This window comes from Mytilus trossulus, chromosome 1 (assembly GCF_036588685.1).
Source record: "Mytilus trossulus isolate FHL-02 chromosome 1, PNRI_Mtr1.1.1.hap1, whole genome shotgun sequence".
NCBI lineage: Eukaryota > Metazoa > Mollusca > Bivalvia > Mytilida > Mytilidae > Mytilus > Mytilus trossulus.
This window is the reverse complement of record NC_086373.1, coordinates 73526596-73542338: the sequence shown is the minus strand read 5'-3', so window position 1 is coordinate 73542338 and position 15743 is coordinate 73526596. Positions and strand designations below refer to the sequence as shown.

The following is a 15743-nucleotide window of genomic DNA, read 5'->3' as shown; positions in this document are numbered from 1 at the left end:
ATGTGTTGAGAAAAGACAATGTATATCAATCCATTGAGTTCAGCTTTTTTCAACTTATCTTTTTTTGTAGTTAGCTCTTAAGCCACTAACCCAGGTTAGGAGAGGGTTGATGTGCATGTCCCAAGCCTGAAGATGATGGGGAAAAAATCAAAATATGTGTGATGGTCATTGTTAAACAAGGACTTTTAGATGGATTTGTAAATTTTGCCTTTCAACTGACCAATCTAGTTACTCCAAAACAAGAGTTGTTAAAGTTCTAACTTCTCATAACCTCTCAGATTCTGATCTTATATTCCCCATCCATCAACAAAAGATATCTAGTTTTACAGGCTTCACCCTGTTCTACCAAACATTAATTTCTGTTAATTTACTTCAAATACTATACAGCTACAGTAATGTACTACAATTTACAACTGCACTCTTACTGTGTAAGGTGGTTCGGTTGATTTGTAAGCAGTTTTTTGGCACTGAAAATATCTCAACACAGACAATTGTGTATGATGCTTCTGTGCTCCAAATAAAAAGCCTCATGAAACAAACTGATCTAAACCAACAAAGAAATTCCTGTATTCTCATCAGACATAAAAATAGTAGGATAAATAGCAAAAAATAGCACAAATTGATGTAGCAGTAATACCACACATCAAAAGAACGAAACTGTTAATCTGACGCAGATCTGCTTCACCAATTCATACCTGCCGACTTTCATCAAATTATATGTAATTTTGTTAAAAACTTATCTTTGAGTTGTTGGTTTTTACAATTTGAGGTTGATTTTTTGTCTTATAAAAAAGAATGAAAGATGTACATTCAAAACATTCCTTCATTCGGTATCATTGTTCAAAGACTCAGCATATTATTTGTAGATTTGGATTTTTAAAACTTACAAATGTATCTGGTCTGACTTTTTATTAATAAGGAACTGTACTTTACTTGACATCTGCACTTTTATATAATTGAATGTCCAACTTTTTTTTGTTACTTTTCTGTGGCATTTAAAATTTTAATAAGTCTTAATCTACATGCTTTTACTACTTACTGTTTTAGATTCAAAAAGTCTGACAAGGTTTCTGACTGAGTTTCTTCCTCCATCACGAACCATAGAAACTAAACTTCGCTCCCTTTTTTTAGGAATGTTTTCCTTATTTGAGACTAACACTTCAGACTTTGACCGTCTCTCTCGACCACTCCGACTCCTGAATCTACTTCTTGATTCTCTAGATTTACATGGTTTGTCATCTTCCACAAATCCCACTTTCTTGTTAGACTTGTTTGACTTGCTTGATTTTGTTGACATTTTCAAAGAAAATTTTTCCCACTATGAGTGACAATCTGTTTATGATATCTGCACGAATTGCTGATTTTTAAACAGATAGTTCACATATCTGTTAACCATAAACTGAATCTGTTTATATGAAATTCCCATCAAATAATATAAAAAACATCTTCCTTAATATGAAAAAAACTAAAATATCATAACACCAATTTCAAGGAGTCAACAAAATTGACAACCACTAAGGAGCAATTATATTTACCACTTTAAAATCCACTTGTTTTTCAAAATATAATTATGAAGAAATAAATATTTCTATTTACTAACGCCTAGATCAGTTATGCTGGAATTTCACTTTCACAACTGTTTCACTTATTAGTTTTCTTTCATTTCTTTTGTAATGTAACCTGATTGTTACAAACTAGATAAAAACCGTGTTTGAAGTAATCACTCATTCATAAAAGTCTGTTGTATTTTATATATTACACCTTTAGACAGTCAATATAGTTATATATTGGTTTGATTGTATCACACTTATATTTCAATTGTTTATGTCAAAATATATTGAATTTTCACAAGGTATTTCTTTCATATATACTAAACTTTTATGGTTTATTACCCAATGCTGAAATAATTTCCCCCATATAATTATAGATGTATATGTTATGCACTTTTCAAGTAGAAAATATCAGCAACACTCATTAATAAAAATATAATATGAAGTGTTCACTCTATGAACTTTCTTAACTATCACAACATATATAGGTTCCATCAAATATCTTTTCGAGCGAAAAAAATGTCCAAATTGAAAGAAGGTTCCATGCTTTCACGAAATATTCCTGGAATGATTTTATAGTCTCTGGTGTAGTTCATCAATTGATTTCACATTCATCATGTTAACGAGCATCCTTAATCCATGTACAAACTAATTAATAATCGTTTGTAATGGTATGTCTTTTTATACATATGCTACCTTGACGGCTCTTTTCAAGTCAATGATTCTGACATTTATTTCCATTCAAGCAATGTTGATTTCCTGATCAATTATAACATGGATTTGTCAATATCAATTAATTCTAAACCATGTGCTCAATTTTCATGTTCAATAATTTTAACAAAAGGAGCTGTTTAACACTAAATAAAGCAGTATACTTCACAATGAGATCCAAGTAAGAAAGTCATTAGCCTTCCTGCAATTGTGATGGAAATTTCAGTATTTTTCTCACACAATCTCCACTATTGGTAAACTAATTCCAACTTAATTGAAAAAATTTCAACATCACTACTCTAAAATCTCCAAGCCTACACAGATTTCTATTTAAAAAGTGAATACACAACAAATAAGACTAAGATCCTTATCACTAGATGAAATTGTTACAATATTAGGACATACCGTGACAATACCAAAGCCTTCTGACAGATCACCTTTCATTTAATCTCATTAAAATGATGAATACTAGATTCCCAGTAAGATCTTCTATTCAATAAAACTATGGTCATCAAGCAAATTAGCTCTTTTCCATTTGTCACATTTCCAAGTCATGCAGCTTTTTATCAAGAAAAACAAATTGGAACTTTTTCGAGAGCAAAGATTTCAATGAAGTGTACAATATACCTCTTGTTTGAAATTCCACCTGTTAACACAAGTATGAATTGATGTAACTACTTATCTCTCCATCTTTCTGCATTGAAGGAATTTTTATTTAACAAACTCACACTTTTTTTTACAATTGATATCTTAATGACTTTTAGCTTACTACACAAAATTTAAATAACACCATAAAAAACATTTCACTAGGTTTCTGATGGATAATTTACCCACCAGGTGATCTGTAAATGATCTTAGCTGCCAAAAGGTTAACTGCAAATCATCTTATGATGTAAATTTCACCACTTCCTGTGTATATAATGCAAGAAATTGAGCTTCTTAGATCTTCCTCAAGGGTTTCAATGATTATTACTGACCATATGATATCGTAATTATCTTATAAACACTTTCTCCTGTTACCTGATAGAAGGTAAAAATATTTCACATAAAAACATCAACTGTTGAGAATAATCTACGAAGACTTGTCCAAACAGGCAGAAATAGTTCCTCTATAGTTTCAAAACATGTTCTTATACAAAGGCACCATTCCAAAACTTCCTTATTTTTGACAAATATTTGAACAAATTTCATAATTTCATTTCCTTTCCAGAAATTATTACTTCTCGTAAATATTATGGCATCAATTTAGATTATACTATTTACAAACTCCCAAGCTTGAACACACAACTATATAACAAGACCGTTCCTACTTTTCCATTCTTAGCGATCAACATGATAAAATATTAAAATGTAAATCCCAACAGAAAATATGTATGATTAATGGATATATTGGTTAAGAAGATTTACAGGTAAGAAATGGTGTCATATTGTGTATTACATCACTATTAAATAATCATTTATTATTATTTGTCATGTTTCTATTATATATATGTTTTGTACATGTACTTAAAATTGAGATTGAAAATGAGGAATGTGTCCAAGAGACATCTTCCCCACCAAAGAGCAGAAAGCAGCCAAAGACCACCAATGGGTCTTCAACACAGCGAGGAAAATCCTGCACCCTATGAAGTTTTTTCCCCCTGTTGAAGCCTCATGACACAAAATAGAATCCTCTTATTTGAACAGATTAAAATACCATTGCCCTATTTACAAATCAATATAGAAATTTCAATATGTTCCACAGATCATTCAGTAAAAGAGCTATCAATGTGTACATTGTAATTCTATCCTTTTATATTGTGCTTCAAGAAAAGATTGCAAATGCATAATTGATCGTCCTTTCAATAAGCTGCTGTAAGGCATATAAATTTTAATATTTTTTATATCAAAATCATTTGTCTTTTTGAAATATACACACTTTTTAAAAGGTTTTCAATTTTTACATCCCTCCATTTGTTAAGTCATTGATTGAAACAAGGGTATTTAAACAATATTCTATCTCCAGGTCAGTGAAAGTAGAAAATTATTGATGAAACCACAAAAACTTCATTGATTTGCAATATATTAACATTTAAATACCCATCAGCATACCGATTGGAATAATACCAACATTTTCAAGGTCGAGTAGAAGTGATGATATAATTTCTCATGATATTTATAAATTTAAATATATATAAACGAAACAAATATCCATTATTTATTCAAGACAAACGTTATTGTTTATTTGTCATGGTAATAATAATTAGAAAATAACTTCTCTGGTTACTAACAGCTACAAGAGTAAATATATTGTAAGTTCTACATGCAGTGGGGAGTTGAAGCCTTACCATCTCACCATCATTACATCATTGCAGCTAGGTTCTAAGGAGACTTTTATAAGTTACATGTATTTAAGGATGGCCATCATGTTAGCTTGTCATAACTGAAGAACGATAAAAGTGATGCTACCAAAATTTGTCCTTGATCTGAGTTTGGTGGTAATAATCTTAAGTATTGTGTAAAGTTTCATAATATTTGATTCAGGCAAACCTTAGTTAGAGATTCGAAACTAAAACTTTTTCAGTTTTTCTATTAATAAAGGATTAAAGGGGCAAAACTCTAGAATGCTTAAAGTGTTGCCATCAAAACTAAAACTTGATCTGTGTTTTGTGATAATGTTAAAGCATCCTGCATAATGTTACATAACATTTGGTAGAGGCAAACTTCATTAATTAAAGTTATGAATCTAAAAATTCAGCATTTTTTCCATCTATAAAGGGGCATAACACTAAAACAATTAAAGTGTCACCAAAATCCAAACTTGATCTGTATTTTGTGGTAATAAGCATTAAGCATAAGTTTCATAATATTTGGTTGAGGCAAACTAAAGTTAGTGATTGGAAACCAACATTGGGTCTAATGGGACGTACAGAATTACAAAATGTACAATGTATGAATGGACAGAAAAGGGTAAAACTGCATACTTGCAAAGTGATTGTTTTGGGTTGCTGCATACACCAAGGTATATGTGTCTATAACACAGCAACCTTTACAATGACACAAAAGCTGTAAGAAACCCAGACAATTTTTTTAAAAGCCAAAATACATCTCTTCAAAAAGAAGATACAGATTATAGTACCTTATGCAAATACAGACAACAAAACTGGAAAGGCAAAGAAGCTACCTTTCTCAAGATCAAGATAAGAACCATGCTCTTTTGCATTAAACTTAAAGGATTAAACTATACTTTAAATGTTATATATGTGTGCAATCAATTGCTAAACTATTTTTATTTCATTTGATTTATTGAACAATTATTACAGCCTTTAAAGACTGCAATCTTAGAATTGCTGTAAAGCAGTCTTATATTTCGAATCTGCTTTTAATGTTCTATTCCAATTCAGTGTTTATACATTGGTTTATACTTGTACTTGTAAAATGCAAGAAATAACCTTATTTTGATCGATACATTATATATACATATAAATTTACACCAGCTGTTGTGCATACTTGGACTGTGACGAAGGAATAATACATCGTACGACTTTGTTATTACGTTGTTACTAAGGCAATAAAGTATTAAAAAATATATAGATTTGAAAAAGTATTGACCATTAACAAACTACATAACAACATGTGTATGAATTCATCATATTGTTTAATCAATAATCAATAAAGACAAAAACTAGTTTGTGTAACTGTCAAATGATGAAGCTTTGACACAAGACAATGAGTCATGTGAAATGTAGTGTTAAGTACACATGTACTGATCATGAAGGCATGCTTGTTTCTGTAATTCAGGGATCAGTCACAATAATTGTAAACCAGATGTGTTGGTACATTTTTGTACATCTTGTTTGCTTCAGCCTGCACTTTTTATGTATTGCCTGTCAACAGAACAGGGACTTATAAATGCAAAGTCATTCTCAAAGTCATCACTGATTATTATACTCGAAGTAATTTACAAAAATTCAACTTATAATTAAGGGTTGATGTGTTAAATAACTTCTGTCTTCAAACTAAACCTACACCAATAGAAAATATGATAGCTATGTTTTGCTTTCACTGCAAAATGTTTCAATCTTGACAAAGAGGAAAGTTAGGTATGGCAAAGTTGAAATTGTCTTTTTCTGATTGTATACATACAATGTATATATCATAAATAATTTCATTTATCAATTATGTAAGGAATCTTAGGATACAGTTATTTCTAAAAATGGACAACATTTACAGTTATTTTAAGTCCTATTGGATAAATCCATCGATATAATATATCTCTTTCATGGCACATACAACAAGGTGACTTATGTTGGGCCTAAATTAAAATATTGTTTGTTTGCCCTTTTCCGACCCTATGTTTTGAAACAGGGTAGGAAGGTAGGTAAAATATTTTATTTTTTTCCCCAAAAAAAATAACTTGGCTCGGTATATTATTTGTTATAGGTAGGCAGGTAGGTATAATATTTTATTTTAAAGATACAAAATCTGCATAATGACATTTTTGTCCGTTTTGTTTTTGCAAATAAGTTTTCTGGGACTATTTATTTGTTTTGAAAAAAAAAATATCAAGTAGAATGTGAAGCTAGTTCATATGCACTACTATTTTGTTTTCAAATATCAAAAAATAGAGCTGTGCCGCATATCTTCAATGTTTATATGCCTGGAACTTTGAAGAGTTTGAACTTGCACTTATATTCTGTACTACGTACCTTGTACACTTACCTTAAGTTTTTCTGTAAAAGATAACTTTGTACTGGTAAGATATGTCAGAGCAGACATACATTACTAGTAGAAAAAGTCCCTAGATTGTTAAAAATTTCGTGTGTTCCTTTGTTTCCAATAAAAATGCTACAAAACTTAAAACTCTATTGTCTCGTATTTTATATCACATTTATAAATGATCTGTATGGAAAACTTGGCGATTTTACTGCCAGATATACTCCACTTTACAGGATTTGGTGACTTTTGTTCATGTCAGATATAAATAATATAGCGGCATTGTTAACATAATCATCCTGATCTGCGGATCACAAAAGGCCATCCCTACATAGAGTACAACGTCCTTTTACAAATTAGTTTAATTGTACACACGTTGATAATTTTGTATCAAACAAACTTTTTTGTAAATGAACCCTGCTCTTTTAAGTATAAAGGTACAGAATAACGTACGTCATATCATGATTTCAGGAAGCGTTCAACATCGATTTCAAACAAATGCTTTGAAACTTCAAATGCAAGTGTTCATGTCAAACGCTCAGGCAGGGTTTCCGCTGGCGGTCGCCATTTTCGCAATTTGCGAAAAAATAATAATTGTGGCGATTAAAATTCGTCATTGGCGAAAGAATTTGGCGAAAGAAATATATAAAACGATTTATTTTCAGCCATCTTGTTTATTTACTTTTTACGGGTTTCTCTGACTTTACCGATCAGACTCGGAATTCACCTTGAACTCGTTAAGATTTTGACAGAAAATCAATAATCAGCTGATTTCATTCAAAGCTATCGACATCAAAGGACTAATTAATAAAGGTGTTGATTGTATGATATTACAAAATGAAATTATGGTTAAATGGCTTCTGTCACATGTCACAAAAGGGATTTATTAACAACTTTGCAACGCATGTGTTTGAAGCAAAATTTTTACGCTTCTTCTCCTTCTTTTAATTATAGTCCAGAAAAGAAAATTGTTGTTATGACGAAAAATATTCAAAGCAAGAAAGGGTCTGATTTAAAACTTTATCATTTAACTTTCATATAGATCATTGATTTGAGTGGGTACTTTAAATCCGTTTCAGTTACACACATGTTTCAAGCATAAAGTTTTACTTATTTACGATGGTCTAGAAAAGAAAACTGTCGTTATGAAATATATCCAAAAGGTTGGCATGAGAGTAACCCTTCAATGTAATGACTACACCTTACACGAGGGATCAATTCCAAGTGATAAGATGCTTCATTTTGTTGAAAAAACAATTCTTATTTGGGCGGTGAGGGGGGGGGGGGGGGGGTGGTGCTGGAAAAAAAGGAAAATTTTATAAGAAATATATATTTGTGTTACTTGGCGAAAAAAATAATAAAGTGGCGAAAAATATATTGTTTTGGCGAAAGAGGTGGCGAAAAAAATAATTGACCCAGGGGAAACCCTGCGCTCAGGTGATACCAACAAAATGGACCTTATACATTAAAGATAAAACCCGAGGATTCCGGTAAAAAGTTTTGAGCGGGAAATACAAATATAAGATTTTTGGTAGGAACAAAAATATAAAATAAAATCTTGCTGGTAAATACAAATAAAAGATTTTTAGGCAGAACGAATTTATAGGGTCGGTTGGTAAAGGGCAAACAAACAATATTTTAATTTAAGCCTTGTTCTTCTATAAAAGAATGCCAATGAAAATTACCTTGCTTACTAAAAAATGTCTGCTGAGTCTTGAGAATCAAAACTTTAAATGTTCAAAGGGAGATAACTACAACTGATAAAAGCACCAACTGTCGTATCATCTACAATTGCAATGCTTTCATATTGCAGCATTTGAAATTATCTGACAAACCTCACTATTCCTGTATATATACATGTATATGCTTTGTCCAAAAGTTATATTTGCAGACACAAAGACAGTATTTACAAATATACTGATACAAAATGTATTATATATTTACAACAGCAAATACAGGCAGAGCTCATAATCACACTTCTTCAAAATCATAGCACATAGGCAGAAGCTACTTTTCTTTCAGAAAATTGAAAGGGAGAAGTGGTAAGATTTATAATAATATAATAATATAAATACTTTATATAAAGTACTTCTCTTTCTTCTGTGTAATTTGAAAGGGAAGTGTTCACTGGTTTGCAGTCCTACAATATTGGGTTTTTACTACATATTTCTTTAAACTATATATTATATATATTGTTCAATTCACACCTAGGTACATGTATTTATACTAAGATTCAAATTGTTCAGCTTCAACTCATCAAAATATTGAGTCCTTCACAAATAACTTCAACCTGGAGTAGGACAGACAAATGGACTAACAAACTGACAAATGAACACACACTGACACAGAATGAAAATCATATATAATTACATCCCTAGGTGGGGCATAAACATTGCTGTTCCGTCAACTTGGTAAAAGTTGAATCTTTTTTAACAACACATCATGTGGAGTAAATATTGCTTTTGACATTTGGAAAAAGCGTATCGACGGAGAGGAAAGTAATTTGTTCGCCTCACTAAGTATACTGCTTGTGCAATCCCTGTACAGATATACATGTATACTAGTTTTACAATGAACTATTTGGCAATGTGTTTTGAATTATTCTGATTTAGATTCATTCATAGATAGGGAATATTACATATATTTTAATTGTATTACTAGACTGAGCTTGATGTTTTATGTTTATAATCAAATATTAACATGAAAAGTTACTATAAATGTAGATCTTGATGGATGAAGAAATCTTTTCTTACAAATTTTGATTTTACAAGTAAATAAATTACATGGGACTACATTTTTTTTTAAATAAAAGAACTCTGTATTAAGCACAACAACTGTGTCCTGTCCCTTAACTCAGTTGCACCAAAGTTTCAAAATATCTAGGATCCTTTGTACCAAACATAAAGTAAAATAACATTGCTACCCAATACCAGATGACTTGACAGTTATAAAACTTGGAGCATGAAATGCATGCAAGAAAGATAAAGGTACATGTATCAATAATAAATGACACAGAAGAATTAGAGAATTAGATAAATTAGAGAATTGGCAAAAATTACCTCATCTTTTACAACAGTCCCAATTAAGAAAAAGCTAGAAAACTGGAAAACAGAATCTAATCCGGAAACTTACATCTCTCCAATTGGAAAAATGATACTACAGGCAGATGATATGAAAAAGGAAACATCAATTGAAGTAAATAATATTGAACAGCAATATGAATGTCGTGGCATGTGTGCAATAAGAAGGGCACCGGAGTACTGGACCACATTGGGAAGTTCCAAAACAAGAACCAGTGAACAAGCCATTGAAGGACAAAGACTTATAAAACAACAATTAGAAGAACTTCCTCCAAATACAACAGTGGCATTCACAGATGGCTCATGCATAGGAAATCCTGGGCCTTGTGGTGCAGGAGCCATTATATACAATAATGAAGAAGAGGAAACAATACAGTACCCTGTATCAAACAGAGGATCAATACTACTAGCAGAACTAGTAGCCATTAAACTTGTGCTGGAAAAAATAGACAATTATAATTATCGCAATGTTAAACAACTTAACATATACTCTGACAGCCAATCCGCCATAGGCATTATAACCTTAAATTGGAAATCAGAAAATTATCACAAAACCATACAAGAAATCAAAAACAGGAAAATAAAATTGGAACAAAAGGGTTTTAGTATCAACATCATTTGGACACCGGGGCACTCTGATATAGAGGGAAATGAACAGGCTGACCGTCTGGCAAAAGCAGCGGCAAAAGAAGCAGATAATAGGAAGGAAATGTCTTCAATCAAAACAAAACAAGACATCAAACAAGCGGCGAGAACATCAGTCATTAAAAAATGGAAGACACAATGGGAATCTAGTGAGGTTGGGAGAAGATTTTTTAATCATCACCCAGATGCATCAAAAAGAATCAAACTCGACTTCCCATCAAAAAAACACTTCAATATACAAAACAGTCTCAGATCAGGATACTCCAAACTAAAGGGGTATCAACATTTCATTAACAGACATGTAGAAGACAACAAATGTACTTGCGGAGAAATAGAATCTGTAGAACATTTTTTATTATCTTGTGACAATTACAGTTTGGATAGAGAAAAACTCCGCCAGTCAATATATTTCAAAACAGGAACACTTAATCTAGATCTAGAAGAATTACTTAACACCGAAGCCAGTGCAGACATACAATATGCAGTTTCCGAGTTTATAGACGATACTCGAAGATTTGATCATTTGTTTTTATAAATCAGTATCAACAGCGCCTACCTAAATTAAAGTGAAAGTACAAAGAGAAAATACAAACGTGATTAATGTATACAAACGCGCAAGTGACCAAAGTACATATGAGAAAATCAGTGTCAAGATGACGCATACTAAAGACTAAAGAAGATTTAAAGTTGATGGGTTAATTCTAGTTCAATTTATAACTTATATATATAATAAACATAATAGCACTAGTCATTTCTAGAAAACAGCATTGAACTAAATTTTAAAAACTGACTTTATCGAAATGTGAAACTATCCTTCATACTCATACATGTACATGTACACCTAATTGCTATTCAATGCTGACCCCAGAATCTGTCTGCTTGAACTATTGACATCAAACAACGATCACTTTTCCATGGTAGCGTCAGATATTTTGTATTGTGACGCTAAAATTTTACAGGAACCTGTGGGATTTCCAGTATTGGCGGACAAATAGCGATAAGGTGTTTAGTAAAAATCTCTTTTTCAAATAACTGACATTTTTAGTTTTAGTGAATGCATACTGTGGTTAGTCTTTATACTGCATTCACATGCACTTTCGTAGCATGTCAACATTATATAGGTCAGGTTTATAAATTGTATAATGTATTTGAAAATAAAAACAAATAACAAATGTTATATATATCTTGCATTCTTTGGAAAAATTTAGTCTTTCTGTGATGATATTTACTGTAGAACTTTGCATTTTATTTTAAATAAACGGCATTAAATCATGTAAAGTTTGTCATGTCAATTGAAGTTTACTAAAATGTTTAACGTCTTCATATATATAAGCACTTGTTAGAAAGGAAATAGAGACTTAAATAATTGTAACAACGGATTTAGTGGCGACCTGAGCTTGTTGACAAACGGAAATCGAAATGTGAATCATCGCATTAATCATAGCTGAAGTTTAAGCCCGCTGCTTTATAAACTAAAGAGGACAGAATACTTACTATGATAAGTTTTGGGCACAAGCGTGTTAGTTATCCTGGAAACATTGTGTACTTTATGGTAAACCGTGTCATTTAACTTGGAAGTCTAAATTTTCTCCGCCATTTGCAATTGTCTTTCCAGTTTCCGGTTTGTCATGCGCTTTCTGTACTTTCACTATGCGGTTTCGGTTTGGCACACATGGCCAAACCTAAATAAACACACTGTTAAAAATTATAACTGTATTTAGACAGGGTTTTGTCTGATAACTTTCCATATCCTGTAGCTGTACCGACTTATTTTAGGCAGGTATTGAAATAGCACTAAATCTGTTTAGAGAGGTATTCAAAAACTTTTTTTTAGCACAAGTACCACAGGCACTTGTCTCTCAAAAAAAATTTCCTATATACCTTAACATAACATAAGTTACTTAACTAATTTTTTTGAATAATGACAGCCAGTCCCAAATTCCCGTTATTTTTTTTATTTCTAGGTTGTCAAATATGCCGTCAATCTAAATTGATTTATCTACACAATGGTATATGACACAACTATCATTGTTGTCGGGATCATTAGAAGAAGGCCTCAGAAGTCAGTCAACGGGATGTTTTTTTGCATTCGTCTCAAACTTTGGCAACACCCAGTCCGCATGTTATTTTATACTGGTTTCTCATTGGTCAATTGTCTGGCCAAAAATAAATGTAAGAAATTTTGGTCAATTTATAACTCTACATTAGTGTCCTTGTGTACACATGTGTTTCATAATAAACTTATTTGGGTTTGTTTCACATAATCTGTAAATAATTTACAATAAAGGTAATAATTCATAGTCAGAGGGAAGCTGACAGTTTTTATTTTAATAATTTTTTATAATAATCTAATCACTGCGGGCTGGGTGTTGCCAAAGTTTGAGACGAATGCAAAAAAACATCCCATTGACCGACTTCTGAGGCCTGCTACTAATGCTCCCGACAACAATGATAGTCGTGTCATATACCATTGTGTAGATAAATCAATTTAGATTTACGGTATATTAAGTTTAAGTAGGTTTGACAACCGAGAAATAAAAAAAATAATGGGAATTTGGGACTGGGTGTCATTATTCAATAAATTTAGTTAAGTACCTTGTGTTATATTAAGGTATATAGGCATTTTTTTTTGAGACAAGTGCCTGAGACAAGTACTGACACAGACAGAACTTTCAAATGATTTTTTATCATATTACTAAACGGGTTTTTTTCTCATTTAATATATTATGAAAATACTATAACCACAGCACACGGTTCTACAAAATCAATTTGTCTCTTCCTTGACTCAAACCTGAAACCTTTATGTTATAGGCAGCGCTTTACCAACTAAGCTAAGGATGTACTTCCTTAGCTTTACTACTTTTAAAAGGCTGACTAAGTATCTTATGATAAAGGGAAGGGATTCTGTCAAATTTCCCTCACCTCAAGAGTCCTTATACCTTTATGACTCTGACATGTGACATCTTAGCTAGAACTCCTCTCTAACCATTGTGTTTTTTTTTTACTTGAGTGCCAAATGTAAATACATGTAGAGAGGCTGGGTTTTTTTTTTTTGCTCAATTACTTTGTCTCCTCTAAGACTCAAACCCTTGACCTCTGTTTAACAAGGAAGCGTGTTAACAGACTGAAATGAAGAAGTGCTACCTAAGCTCAATGGCTTATTTAGCTTAGGTCTAGGAGTATTGTACTAACAATATGATATGCCCAGCTACAGTGAAGGAGGAAAAATAAATAACTGCCAAATAATTAAAAAAATGTCTTCCACAGTTTTGGTTTATTTATCCATGGCATTAAAATATTTCCAAATCAGTCAAGTCTGGCATATATGACCGTTTCCACACCCTTGGTTGTGATGTTACACTTTTGTTTCAGCTAAGGGTGAAGGTTGGTACCTATTAAATGGTTTAAACTGGTTGCATTTGTTTGTACCTGTCCTAACTCAGGAATCTAATGTTCAGTAGTTGTCCTTTGTTGATGTGGTAATCACATAAGTCACAGTGTTTGTTGTTTCCTTTTTTTTTTTAATATACTAGTAGATTGAACTTATGGTTTTCCAGTTTGAATGGTTTTACAATGGTCCTTTATAGCTTGCTGTTCTGTGTGAGCCAAGGCTATGTGTTGAAGACTGTAATTTGACCTATAATGGTTTACTTTTACAAGTAATGACTTGGATGGAGGTTTGTTTCATTGGCACTCATGTCATATCTTCTTATATATCTATTAAGACAATATGTTGCACATTTTATAGACATTTAAAATAACTCTTACAAACGCTAATACCTAAAGCAAAGGGACAATTTCAAAGAACAAACAAAGGATGAGACCAAGTACAACTCTTATCATGTTAAAAGAAGAAAAATTAATGAACAATTTTCCTTTCTTTATTTTGAAGGTTATCTATCTGTTTCTGTAGAAAAAATAAGCTTGGCCTTCAAAAATTCACAGCTTTGAATTTTATCTTATATTGCACTTATAAGTTATTGTAAAAGAGGATCCAAACTCTACAATGCACCCACATATTAGACATATCTCGCATAATAAAATTCTAAGAAATCATGAAGACAATGACTACATATGCAATAGTTAATTTTTGAGTAAAATATGATTTTTTTAAGATTTGTCTACAGCACAGTTACCTGGAAAGGGAGTAAGTTCCATACATGTCTGAAAAGGATTCAACCAAATAAAACTTATCTTAGTAAAAAATTTAAAACAAAGATTATTTCATTTTTAAAAATATCTAACATAAAATTGTTTCAAATTTTTTTTTTAACCTATATGATAAACTTATTATTCCAAAATTAAGTCAAAATCAATGTTAATGTTCTCAAAATACCTGCCATTGCAAAATAATAATGCTTGTTAAAATGACAATAAAACTAAGATTTTCCAGCAATTGATTGGTTCCTTGTCTTTAATCAGTTTGCTTTAACATCTGGAGCCAAAAAATTTCTAGAATTAAACTTTTTTTCTTCACCTGATTTTTTGTTTATACACATGACTGTAAAAAAATTATTGGTGAAGAAAAAAATCATATGACGGTGCACTTCTGTTTTTGCTATGGCCATTTGAAAGTACCCTTTTCTGATATTTTCCCATTTTATCAATTTTTACCCATTTTAGGGCTATTAATTATCATGAAAATAATTAAGAAATAATTGATGCAAGCTATACTTTATTGTAGTTTTAACATGGGAAGGCATTATATTTGTGATTATTTTGGCCCGAGCGATCTAGTGAGGGCTAAAATAACACAAATATAATGCCTACAATTATTTCAATTCTGATCAGAACAATTTAGGTACTTTCTATGTCTGATCGGTATAAGTGTAGTGTGCTTAATGTGTAGGCTCTTCCATGAACCTCTCTCTTTTTTTTTGTAAATAAGCTTACCACTAGCAATGTGATTTTTCAGAAGGAAAAGTTTTGTGGAACAACCAGCATGAACGGTTGTCGTATCTAGGTCAAATATGTCAATTTTGAATTGCAACACATTGCCATCATGATAAATGAATAAGTAAGGAAGTGTTTTAAGTTAATGAAATATATTAAATGCATGCCA

General features: G+C 31.5%; 3 protein-coding genes across 8 annotated transcripts in view; 2 read left to right on the top strand and 1 right to left on the bottom strand.

The window, feature by feature from the left end:
* Positions 1-12328, bottom strand: part of LOC134684518 (FERM domain-containing protein 4A-like) — a 74079-nt gene extending 61751 nt beyond the window's left edge. Inside the window, exon 1 of one of the 4 annotated variants that reach the window (XM_063543836.1) lies at positions 12176-12328. Coding sequence is in view for 3 of the 4 variants with exons in the window: in XM_063543824.1 (XP_063399894.1) it covers positions 1040-1297 (258 nt within the window). In the remaining variant the exon portion in view is untranslated. Of the gene's footprint in view, positions 1-1039; positions 1415-12175 lie in introns of those variants that run through there. The other 3 variants (XM_063543824.1, XM_063543811.1, XM_063543817.1) reach the window with 3 other exon arrangements.
* Positions 3578-15743, top strand: part of LOC134684548 (uncharacterized) — a 30762-nt gene continuing 18596 nt past the window's right edge. The window contains exon 1 of one of the 3 annotated variants that reach the window (XM_063543848.1): positions 3578-3670. The gene's annotated coding sequence lies outside the window, so the exon portion shown is untranslated. Of the gene's footprint in view, positions 3671-12319; positions 12494-14231; positions 14359-15743 lie in introns of those variants that run through there. The other 2 variants (XM_063543862.1, XM_063543854.1) reach the window with 2 other exon arrangements.
* On the top strand, positions 10107-11216 carry LOC134693645 (uncharacterized). Its single transcript, XM_063554551.1, has one exon. The coding sequence runs from the start codon at positions 10107-10109 to the stop codon at positions 11214-11216; it is 1110 nt and encodes a 369-aa protein (XP_063410621.1).